General features: G+C 53.5%; 1 protein-coding gene across 1 annotated transcript; it reads left to right on the top strand.

The window, feature by feature from the left end:
- Positions 1 to 11,617: 11,617 nt before the first annotated feature.
- On the top strand, positions 11,618 to 12,144 carry LOC125348075 (vegetative cell wall protein gp1-like; the record flags this gene model as incomplete). Its single annotated transcript, XM_048341020.1, has 3 exons — positions 11,618 to 11,777; positions 11,813 to 11,896; positions 12,053 to 12,144. Coding segments are annotated over 3 exons (336 nt in total), but the record flags the coding sequence as incomplete, so codon positions are not given.
- Positions 12,145 to 13,135: the final 991 nt, after the last annotated feature.

The raw sequence follows: 13,135 nt of genomic DNA, 5'->3' as shown, positions 1-13,135 counted from the left end.
AATAAAAATTATTCTAAGTGTAAAAATTAAAGAGATCACTGTGTACTTCAAATTTATGTGTTTCTGATGTTTACTCAATAATAATGGTAGAAAGTTTATTTTGGGATTGGAGGTGGTTTAAAATTACTCATCTACTATTAACTCTTAAGACTCTTCTCTATTAACACTTAATCACAAAATTTAAATACTAGCAAGGCTTAGATCTAACAAATAATTTCTCTAGTTTTATGCAGGTAATAGGACTGGAAAGTGAATTCTTTGTGTGGTGTGGAAGTAATACATTGTAAGCTAGTCAAGGAAAATTGTTTTCTATTCCTTTAAGGTGTTTGCTAAAACATAACTTAGATAAGTCCACAAAGAAAGACCACAGCAAGAAAACTCTTCTATAACAATCATCAACACACTATATAATTATTTCTCAGCTGAATTGCTTTCAGCCAAGGACATTAGAGCAGACACCCGAAACTGCAGCTTCTGCAGGAAAGGAAGCTCAAATACATATTTGTCAAACTCTTACGGGCAGGGTTACGCGAGGTTTTACATTCCCTTCATGTCTGTTTTGTCTTTCAGGGAAGAAAAGAAGGATATTAATGTACTATCGTGTTTATTGTTATAAAAATGGTATTGGATAAAAATATTAAATATTCATGAAAATCCTTATTTCCCTGAGGTTCCAGCTAGCAAAAGATGCTGAGAGGCCTGAGTCACAGAGGGAATGGTTGCTACCACAGTACACATAATCACATGAGTTATAAACAAAGGCAGTTGACATTAAAAATTAAACAAGAAAACTTCCCAGTGGAGGCTTCGAGGATCACCACACGACGTGCGATGGCGCGTTAATTGTGCCGTTCTCCGGAGGGCGGGCGGGCCCATCCGCAGCCTCCGCTCCACTTTCCTGCTCCAGTCGTTTGTCTAACAGAATAAATACAGCTATTACATTCTCCCTATGAGGAAAAGAATCCCATTAGAACTTGGCGCTTTTATGGTCCGTTAAAGAATATTTCATGTAAGTACATGTGACCGAGAACGTTCTCCTTTTCCTAAGTTTTTGTATCACTCGTTAACTGAACAGTAACACCACTTACTCAACTCTCTCTTTACCTGGGCTTTGCACGGGGTGCCGTGTTACGAGGTGATTCGTGCAGCGGTTTGCTTTTTCTTTTTTGCCTGTTTTCTCCATTTTACAAAACGATGATTGCTCTCCACAGGACAGCCTTGGATGGAGAAGTGTCCGTGCTGAGCGCCGCGGGGAGACGGGGGCTCCCGTGAGGATGGCTTCCTGGTGGACACTGATGCTCTTCCTGCCCGTCACCTGCTGTCTCTCAGGTAACCCGCCGCCGGCCACCAGATTCCCCTCCTGTCACTCCACGCTGACCGGGGTTCCCTAGCTCAGCCCAGGGGGCTGTGGTCGCCGTTCATAAGGCAAGCATGTGGAATCTAAAACCAGGGTGACCCTTCAGAAGGCCCAGAATGCGCCTGTCTCTCTGCCCCTTTGCATGTTCCCACCTACCTACCTAGCTAGATAAACATTTGTAGCGAGTAAGACAGTGTCTCGCTCCAGTGCTAAGGTGTGCCAGATCGTAACAACCCTGCTAGCTTTCGTGCCCACGTGTGTGTGCGTGTGTGCACCGCGTGTCAGACAGTGCATATGACACGTAGCATGATGGAAAGGCGTCTCTGAGGAGATCTAGTAATGCGTGTTGGTGTTCTGGATTGGTTTCAGGTTCTCTGTTTAGCTCAATCTTAGTGTTTTATATCTAGATCCAAAGGAGAGCATTTATTCTGCAGTACGGTAAAAAACAATTCAGTTTTATTTATTTGTTTTGATGAAGAGGATATTGAGGTTTGTCATTATTTAAATGTTACATGCCTAGCAGTTGTAGCTTCATTCAACATAATGGCTGTATTGTGAGTAAATCTCAGGTGTTTCTCTGAAGCGCTAGCTGCGGCGGGCTCACGCCACCTGCTACTCAGGAGGCTGAGAGCTGGAGAGAGCAGTTTGAAGCCGGCCCAGACAGCACTGTCTGTGACACTCACTCTTAGCTCCGCTTAGCCAGCAAACCTCCAGAAAAAGAGCTGTGGCTCAAGTGGTGAAGTGCTAGCCTGGAGCATGAAAGCTCAGGGATCATATGCAGGCCCTGAGTTCAAGTCCCAAGAGTGGCACAAACAAACAAAAAGATTGTTGCTGCATCATAACCGTTGCTAGTTGTAGATCAAATGGCTTCTTTTATATCTAAATATATTTTAATATTTTAACTATACTACATATAACATTTTAGCACTGTAATGATTCCATGTTTTATACATTCAGTACATAAAACACGTATATAGCATATGCCTTCATATACATACAAAACATTATATCATATACGTGTATGAAAATGTATAAGATATAGAGTATGCAGCCATATATTTAGTATTATGTATGTGTATGTATGTATATGTATGTATGTATATTTTATATATATATATATGGTATATGTTTTACCTGTGGCCACAAATAGCTTTATCATTTATACCAGGCTTGTATTACTATGTATTGAAAATATTTACCTGACTATTCTAAATATCTTTGTTTCAAAGAACTAAACATATCATCTTAACTTATCATTTCCTATACTACTAATAATATATATAAACACACATATATACACATGTAGTTACACATATATAAGAAAATTAAGATTGTCTAATGAATAGTCCAGAATCATTTTGTCCATGTTTTTCTCTTATAGTTACATGAACGTTTCTCTTTAGCCTTTCTGGATTGTTTACTTTTCGGGAGGTATTTCCAATGTAACTTCAAATTATGTATGATGGGTGATTCTTCTATACAATAAAAATGATAGTCATCATTAATAATAATCCTAATCATCATTGCACTACAATCCACAGCAGCAGATTTCATTCCCAAACCACCTTTGAAATCTGTGGGGATTTTTCTTTATGTGTGGATAAAGTTAACATTTCAGTCATAAGTCTCCCATGTTGAGCATGTCTGAACATGAATGAATGTATCTGAATGCATTTGAAAGCTGTAGAAAAGCTCTTGTTGCAGTACTACCACTTAAGTAATTGTACAGAAACAAAATCAATAATATTCATTTATCATTACTAGTATAAGTTGAAATATTGCTTATAGAAACATCAAGTTTAATTAGAGACAGGAAAAGCCAGACCAGTCAGCTTTATCATTTTGATAGAAGTATCTGTGGCCACTTGAAGAAGAGGTAAGTAAATTCAAAGACATTAAAATGAAATGAAAATTGTGATTCATTAATCTTGGTTATTTAAACAAAAGGGAGTCTCCAGATGTTTTATTCTGCCTTGTAGTCTTTCCTACCTGTGCTGTACAACCAGGTTCTCTCTTGATCTATTTATCTTCCAACTTTTCAGTGTCCTCTGTTTGACTCATAAACTACCTGGTAGAGATAGAGGCAGGCCTGTAAAATGAGATAAATAAAATATCCAATTAGGCCTGGATTGTAGAAAAGACAACACACCATTTTTTTTTAGTTCTCTACTATGTGCCACACAATGTTTTACGTCACTTTAGTGGCCTACCATAAAATGTCCTTTTCGTCTCTCTCTGTCAACCAAGAAGGCTTAGAAACTAGAAAAGAGTCAAGATCTTGGTTTTTAATAGCATTTTCTACTTAAAGAAAGTACGGTTTTGGAGAAATGACTGATTCCAAGACTGAAGCAGAAAGTAGAATAATCATAGGCAATTGAATAGATACAAAAAGGAAGGAAGTGCTCAGGGAAATGAATAATGTTGAGCCCACAAGGCCTACGGCAGCCAGCAACCACTGGATTCGTGTCAATAGTGAAAATATGGTAGAATCCACAGCATGCTTGGAGACAGAGCCAGAGATAGGGCCTCTGAAACGTGTCAAGAACCACTGGTGATAAGAAAGTAGCTCTTCCTGGCCGAGCTTAAAACATCTCAGTAGTACACTCTCATTTGGTTGGAGAGTTTTTATAAACATTCTTTTTGTAGTTCTAGAACCAATTTTTTTTCAGTATCCAAAAACTATTCTATGTATTGATCAGAGCATGTAGATTACTGAGTAGTTAGTAATTTAGAAGGTTTGTGGGATTATTTATATCGCTTCTGTATTGGAAGCATGCCTGAGTCCGTTTCTAACCCTTAGGATTGCAGTGAAGAGCGTCTGTGGGCCGTCTCCTACGTGGGCGAGCCAGCCAAGTCCGCTCTGTGCTCGCTCGGGTGAGGCTGGGGAGGCCCGGCCTGTCCCGCGGTGGTGACAGAGGGGCTGGGCGAGGGGACTCGGCCCCCACGGGGGCACCGAGGGTCCCAGCCTCCCCCCCCCCATCCCTGTGAAGAGGGGCTGCAGCCACCTGTGTCCTAGGCAGCATTGCTGTGCACTTTCGGCCTCAATGTTGCTGTCAGGTGTTTATGACAGGAGCTGTGTTGTCTTAAAAGTAATAGTAACGTGTGTCTGTGTGTGTGTTGCACGCGTGCACTCCACTCTACTCGTTCTCCACGGGGACGAAGCCATTGTATGGAGATGGTGACGCGTTGTCCCTCTGCTGGGCAGCAGACGGACGGTGGGGCAGAGAGTGCCTGTCACTGATAAGTGCCCACGCACGCCCTGCCTCGGGGAGGAAGGTAAATCACAAGGAGCTTTGTCGCTGTTATTCAGTGCTGCCTAAGAACTGACAAAACAAAGGAACATGGAAACCCCAGGCTGCCGGTGAACAGGCACCCGCGCAAGGGCACTAAGGACAGGTCCTGTGGGTCCTCTGAAGTCGGCCCTGCACCGGCGTCCGCCCGCAGGGGTCCGGATGACCAAACACTGCCGACTGCCGGGTCCAGGCAGCCCTTGTTAGAGGGCTCTCCAGGAATTAACTAGAAAACAAAGTGATTTTTTTTTGCCAGTCCTGGGGTTTGGACTCAGGGCCTGAGCACTGTCCCTGGCTTCTTTTTGCTCAAGGCTAGCACTCTGCCACTTGAGCCACAGCGCCCCCTCTGGCCGTTCCTATATATGTGGTGCTGAGGAATCGAACCCAGGGCTTCATATATGCAAGGCAAACACTCTTGCCACTAGGCCACATTCCCAGTCCCAACAATGTGATTTCTTATTGTTAGTGGGGTGGAGTAAAGGTTGAGTCACCTGTGTTGAGTGAGTTTTGTTAGTTTTATCTTAAAGGCAAAGAAAATATTGAAAGGTGTCAATAGTTGTCTGCAACACCTGAGGTGATATAAAATTATAAGGAGCCATTCAGGACCTAGAAAAATGATTGTAAATATGGTGCAGAGTATGAGAGATTAAATAGAGAATTCATTTATTCAATCGCTCAATATTATTCCTTTTACACTGAAAATAGTAACGGAGAAAAGTTCTACTTGAGTATTAGCTAAGGGTTAATGCATGTACAACAAAACGTTTATATAATCTAGAAAATGTTGTGAATTTTGTCCAGTCTCTTAAGCTGGAATAATTTACAGCATTATTATTTTAAATGGTGTGATAGATCTTTACCAATAGGCAACAATATAAGTCAGTTTTCTCAGTTTTTTAAATAACAGAGGATCTGTTGTGTGGTATTCATAAAACATGTGAATAAATGTATGAAGGTTTACAAGTACAGTCTTCAGGGTGGCAGGAGGAGGAGCGGTAGGAGTTGCTCCTGGGACTTGAGCTCAGTTCCTGGGCACTGTCCCTGAGTTTTTTGCTCAAGGCTAACATTGTGCCACTTGAGCCACAGCTCCACTTCTAGTGTGTTAGTGGTTAACTTGAGATAAAAGTCTGCCCGGGCTGGCTTTGACTGTGATACTCTCATCTCAGCCTCCTGAGTAGCAAGGTTTACAAGCGTGAGCCACTGGTACCTACTCGTACAATTTTTAAGCAGAACTTACTTTTAGCCTCAGCGACCCTAGCGTCAAGTGTATCGGCTAAGGGTGTAGATGTGTTTCTTGCTCTGCACAGAATGTGGGGAATTGCTCTTGTGCAGTCATTTGAGAACTTGACATCAGGAAACCTGATTCTTTAATGTACCTCGTTGGTTTACATACATGTTTACGCTGCATAATGAATGAATAAAGGGAAAATTACACTCAGTCAGGACTTGAAGCATACTGGAACAATTGAGATACAGAAGAAATTCAAAGGATCCTTGCTCTTTTTGATTTAAACAAATTCTGTAGTGTTTTGAGGACCTAAATGCCACATGTATAAAATAAGTCACATAAAACCAAGAGCACTAATGTCAACTAAGTGCTATGTGTGGTCTGCTGTTTATTTTCCTTGGAAAAATACTTGGGTATGTGTCTTGGCCTTACTTTCTTAGAGTGATTTCGTGTCTCTTTTATATAATGATTGATAGTAATCACTGTCAGTATTTCTCATGTACAATCACATTTCAGTTCCCAGAGCAAAAGAGAACTGTCCTGTGGCCAGGAGCTAAGAATCTTACCTCAAACTCATCTCCATGGCTTAACAGCACAGGCAGACCTACGTGTGCTGTGTATACACAGTCCTGTTTGTTTGCAGATATTAACAATACATGAACTTTCAGTGGGGGTCACTTTACTCAAATAACATTTGAACCTAGTGGCTGAACCAGGAAAGAAGAAATCAGCATTAGAACATGATCAAAGAATAGATTGTCAGAATCAGAAAGTAGACGGGAACTCCAAAGACCCAACATGCACAACCCACTAAAGAGTCAGCATCTGTATGCACAGTCCACTGAGAGCCAGTGTCTGGACGCACGGCCCACTGGGAGCCAGCGCCAGGGAACGCACAGCCCACTGGGAGTCTGCATCTGGACACACAGCCCACTGGGAGTCAGCATCTGGACACACAGCCCACTGGGAGTCTGCATCTGGACACACAGCCCACTGGGAGTCAGCATCTGGACGCACAGCCCACTGGGAGTCAGCATCTGGACGCACAGCCCACTGGGAGTCAGCATCAGGGGTGCACAGCCCACTGGGAGCCAGCATCTGGGCGCACAGCACGCTGAGAACATCTGGACGCACAGCCCACTGGGAGCCAGCATCTGGGCGCGCAGCACACTGAGAGCATCTGGACGCACAGCCCACTGGGAGCCAGCATCTGGACGTACAGCACACTGAGAGCGTCTGGATGCACAGCACACTGGGAGCCAGCATCTGGATCCACTCTCCACTGGGAGCCAGCGCCAGGGAACGCACAGCCCACTGGGAGTCAGCATCTGGATCCACTCTCCACTGGGAGTCAGCATCTGGATCCACTCTCCACTGGGAGTCAGCATCTGGATCCACTCTCCACTGGGAGTCAGCATCTGGACACACAGCCCACTGGGAGTCTGCATCTGGACACACAGCCCACTGGGAGTCAGCATGTGGACGCACAGCACACTGGGAGCCAGCATCTGGGCGCACAGCACGCTGAGAACATCTGGACGCACAGCCCACTGGGAGCCAGCATCTGGACGCACAGCACACTGGGAGTCAGCATCAGGGGTGCACAGCACACTGAGAGCATCTGGACGCACAGCACACTGGGAGCCAGCATCTGGATGCACAGCACACTGAGAGCATCTGGACGCACAGCCCACTGGGAGCCAGCATCTGCATCCACTCTCCACTGGGAGCCAGCGCCAGGGGATGCACAGCCCACTGGGAGTCAGCATCTGGATCCACTCTCCACTGGGAGTGAGCATCTGGATGCGCAGCCCACTGGGAGTCAGCATCTGGATCCACTCTCCACTGGGAGCCGGTGCCAGGGGACGCACAGCATCGAGGGTGCACAGCCCACTGGGGGTTGGCATCTGGGCGCATAGCCCGCTGGGAGTGGGCGCCAGGGGACGCCCAGCCCGCGTCTGTGCACAATGTCACGCGTATAGTCCCAGGAGACACAGAAGTCGGGCAAACAAAAGAATACATTGATTTTCATCAGCCCAACATGATCTGAAAATTTTATTGAGAGAAGAGAGGGGAAATGAGCAAAGATAAACAGCACTAAAAATGGGCTTTATTTTCCCTACCACAGGTCTTCTGGAAGCAGGATAAGCCTGAATCTATAGGACGGAAAAGGGCAATAACGAGATATAGTCAGCCCACAGCTTCTGTATTCGTGGATTCAGTCAACTCTGGATCAAAAATACCTGAAAAGTTCTACTTATGACACATACACGTACAGACATGTTCTTGTCATCATGCTTTCCTAAATGCTACATTTACATCATAATTTGTAGCCTTGAGCTGCTTTAAAGCACACCGGAAGAAGAGTGTGCATAGGCTGACACACTTCTGTGTCACTGCACAGGAGAAACTGCAGCACCGCACACGCTGATGTTAACGGGACCCTGAAGCTCGCCCTGTGGACCAAGGGTGAATATATTCTAAAGACGAATCTTTTGTATTGGGGCTGAAGTCAAAGCCTGGAGACTCCTTGGGTAGCCTGCTGATACCATCTGAGTCATACCACCAGCCTAGCTTCTGCTGTAGTTATTTTAGGGATGGGTGCTTATCGACGTTCCTGCCGGGCTTGGCGTGGACCCATGATCCCCCGAGCAGCTAGGACTACAGGCATGAGCCACTGGCACCTGGGGCTGAAGGCTCTGAATCGTGATTGTTAAATCAAACTTTATCCTAGCAGCATGGACAGCTGTCAGCCCAAGCGGGGGCAGGGAGTCATCAGATATGTTAACAGTGGTTGTCTCTGTCACAAATGTACATACACACGTTCTTTATTCTTGATACATAAACCCCGAGGGTCTTTAAATGATGGTGTTTCTCAGTAAAAAGCGGGGTGGCGGGGGGGGGGGGGGGCTAGAAGGCCACCGGGTGAATGTGCACACCCCACTCCGGATAAAGCGGAGGGCACTGTGTCCGTGTGGTGGATGGCATGGAGCCCACTCTGGCGGCAGTTGAGATGCCCATGACTGGGTTGCTGGCGAACACTGGGAATCCGTTTTCTTGCAGTCTGGATTCGGGGCGCCGGCAGCACAGGGTCCGGCAGGGCGGGTGGCGGCCCCCCGGGGCGTGCGTGGCTTTCCGCGTGCTGATCCCGCTGCGGGCGCCCTGCCCTGGTGACCGGTCGCCTCCCCCAGCCCCATGCACGCCAGCCTGGATAGAGAGGGACACAGACGTCGATCCCGCGCCCTCGGAGCCTGAACCGCACGCGCCCGACCTCGGTGCGGCGGGCTCCCTCACGCCGCCCCGGCCCTTCCCCTGCGCGCCCTGCAGCCCTTGTGCCTTCCGGAGGCTTCCACGGCAGCCACTCAGCGCCGTCGTGTGGGAAGCGACGGCTCACACGCGCGGGCGTGTCCGGCGCTGGCTTCTGGGGCGCAGGGGGCACCCCGGCCCCGGGGGTGGGGGAAGGGACTGCACTCGGCAGCCTTGGGGCCTCTGCCGTCCACCGCACGGGAGTTGAGCCGACAGCGGGCGGCCTGGGGAGCGGGCGAGGCCCCTGCAGCCCAGCCACCGCCTGGGCCTCTCCGCAGCCCGCTCCGCCCGCGCCCTGAACGCACCGCGGGCCACAGCGCCGCACCGCCAGGGCCGTGGGGAGCAGGAGGCTTCCCCACGCCCGCCACGCTGCGGGCCGCGGGGGCTCACGAGGGCTCTGGGCCCTGCAGGGAGGGCAGCGCCGCCCCCCTCCCCCCTGCCCCCTGCGAGGAGCCGCCAGGATCTGCGCAGCCCTGGAGCCCGCCCGCGCGTCCTCACCACCGCCCTCACCACCGTCCTCACCACCGCCCTCACCACCGCCCTCACCACCGTCCTCACCACCGCCCTCACCACCGCCCTCACCACCGCCCTCACCACCGCCCGCGCGTCCTCACCACCGCCCTCACCACCGCCCGCGCGTCCTCACCACCGCCCTCACCACCGCCCTCACCACCGTCCTCACCACCGCCCTCACCACCGCCCTCACCACCGCCCTCACCACCGCCCGCGCGTCCTCACCACCGTCCTCACCACCGTCCTCACCACCGCCCTCACCACCGCCCTCACCACCGCCCTCACCACCGTCCTCACCACCGTCCTCACCACCGTCCTCACCACCGCCCTCACCACCGCCCTCACCACCGCCCTCACCACCGCCCTCACCACCGTCCTCACCACCGTCCTCACCACCGCCCTCACCACCGCCCTCACCACCGCCCTCACCACCGCCCGCGCGTCCTCACCACCGCCCTCACCACCGTCCTCACCACCGCCCTCACCACCGCCCTCACCACCGCCCTCACCACCGCCCTCACCACCGTCCTCACCACCGCCCTCACCACCGTCCTCACCACCGCCCTCACCACCGCCCTCACCACCGCCCTCACCACCGCCCGCGCGTCCTCACCACCGCCCTCACCACCGCCCGCGCGTCCTCACCACCGCCCTCACCACCGCCCTCACCACCGTCCTCACCACCGTCCTCACCACCGCCCTCACCACCGTCCTCACCACCGCCCGCACCACCGCCCGCGCGTCCTCACCACCGTCCTCACCACCGCCCTCACCACCGTCCTCACCACCATCCTCACCACCGCCCTCACCACCGTCCTCACCACCGCCCTCACCACCGCCCTCACCACCGCCCTCACCACCACCCTCACCAGCGTCCTCACCACCGCCCTCACCACCGCCCGCGCGTCCTCACCACCGCCCTCACCACCGCCCTCACCACCGTCCTCACCACCGTCCTCACCACCGCCCTCACCACCGCCCTCACCACCGCCCTCACCACCGCCCTCACCACCGCCCTCACCAGCGTCCTCACCACCGCCCGCACCACCGCCCGCGCGTCCTCACCACCGCCCTCACCACCGTCCTCACCACCGCCCTCACCACCGTCCTCACCACCGTCCTCACCACCGTCCTCACCACCGCCCGCGCGTCCTCACCACCGCCCTCACCACCACCCTCACCAGCGTCCTCACCACCGCCCTCACCACCGCCCGCGCGTCCTCACCACCGCCCTCACCACCGCCCTCACCACCGTCCTCACCACCGCCCTCACCACCGCCCTCACCACCGCCCTCACCACCGCCCTCACCACCGCCCTCACCAGCGTCCTCACCACCGCCCGCACCACCGCCCGCGCGTCCTCACCACCGCCCTCACCACCGTCCTCACCACCGCCCTCACCACCGTCCTCACCACCGTCCTCACCACCGCCCGCGCGTCCTCACCACCGCCCTCACCACCGCCCTCACCACCGCCCTCACCACCGTCCTCACGTCCTCACCACCGCCCTCACCACCGTCCTCACCACCGCCCTCACCACCGCCCTCACCACCGTCCTCACCACCGTCCTCACCACCGCCCTCACCACCGTCCTCACCACCGTCCTCACCACCGCCCTCACCACCGCCCGCGCGTCCTCACCACCGCCCTCACCACCGCCCTCACCACCGCCCTCACCACCGTCCTCACGTCCTCACCACCGCCCTCACCACCGTCCTCACCACCGCCCTCACCACCGCCCTCACCACCGTCCTCACCACCGTCCTCACCACCGCCCTCACCACCGTCCTCACCACCATCCTCACCACCGCCCTCACCACCGTCCTCACCACCGCCCTCACCACCGCCCTCACCACCGCCCTCACCACCGTCCTCACCACCGTCCTCACCACCGCCCGCGCATCCTCACCACCGCCCTCACCACCGTCCTCACCACCGTCCTCACCACTGCCCTCACCACCGCCCTCACCACCGTCCTCACCACCGCCCTCACCACCGCCCTCACCACCGCCCTCACCACCGCCCTCACCACCGCCCTCACCAGCGTCCTCACCACCGCCCTCACCACCGCCCGCGCGTCCTCACCACCGCCCTCACCACCGCCCTCACCACCGCCCTCACCACCGTCCTCACCACCGCCCTCACCACCGCCCTCACCACCGCCCTCACCACCGCCCTCACCAGCGTCCTCACCACCGCCCGCACCACCGCCCGCGCGTCCTCACCACCGCCCTCACCACCGTCCTCACCACCGTCCTCACCACCGTCCTCACCACCGTCCTCACCACCGCCCGCGCGTCCTTACCACCGCCCTCACCACCGCCCTCACCACCGCCCTCACCACCGCCCGCGCGTCCTCACCACCGCCCTCACCACCGTCCTCACCACCGTCCTCACCACCGTCCTCACCACCGCCCTCACCACCGCCCTCACCACCATCCTCACCACCGCCCTCACCACCGCCCTCACCACCGTCCTCACCACCGTCCTCACCACCGCCCTCACCACCGCCCTCACGTCCTCACCACCGCCCTCACCACCGCCCGCGCGTCCTCACCACCGTCCTCACCACCGTCCTCACCACCGCCCTCACCACCGCCCGCACCACCGCCCGCACGTCCTCACCACCGTCCTCACCACCGCCCTCACCACCGCCCTCACCACCGTCCTCACCACCGTCCTCACCACCGTCCTCACCACCGTCCTCACCACCGCCCTCACCACCGTCCTCACCACCGTCCTCACCACTGCCCGCGCGTCCTCACCACCGCCCTCACCACCGTCCTCACCACCGTCCTCACCACCGTCCTCACCACCGTCCTCACCACTGCCCGCGCGTCCTCACCACCGCCCTCACCACCGCCCTCACCACCGCCCTCACCACCGCCCGCGCGTCCTCACCACCGCCCTCACCACCGCCCTCACCACCGCCCTCACCACCGTCCTCACGTCCTCACCACCGCCCTCACCACCGCCCTCACCACCGCCCTCACCACCGCCCGCGCGTCCTCACCACCGCCCTCACCACCGTCCTCGCGTCCTCACCACCGCCTGCACGTCCAGCTCCTTGTCTTGTTCAGTGCTGGCCCTGGGGCTCAAACTCAAGGCCTGCGCGCTCCGCCTGAGCACCTTGTGCTCAAGGCTAGAACTTTCTTTACCGATGGAGCCACAGTTCCACCTCCGGATTTTTTATTTTTATTTTTGTTTTGTAGCTCAGTGCTTTAATGGAGGCAAGAGTCTCTCAGCCTTTCCTGGCTGGGCTGGCTTCGAACTGCGATCCACAGATCTCAGCTTCCCGAATAGAATCACAGGCCTACGTCACAGGCACCAGCTCCCCGTGTGATTTTCAAAAGTCTCCATCATCACGGTTATGAAATCACTGACTATTAAAATAAAAGTATTCTCCATGGCAGTGAGTTTTCCTCCCATGTATGACTCGGT

Source organism: Perognathus longimembris, chromosome 3 (assembly GCF_023159225.1).
Source record: "Perognathus longimembris pacificus isolate PPM17 chromosome 3, ASM2315922v1, whole genome shotgun sequence".
Taxonomy (NCBI): domain Eukaryota; kingdom Metazoa; phylum Chordata; class Mammalia; order Rodentia; family Heteromyidae; genus Perognathus; species Perognathus longimembris.
Note: the sequence above shows the minus strand (reverse complement) of the source record. Positions and strands in the feature narration are given on the sequence as shown.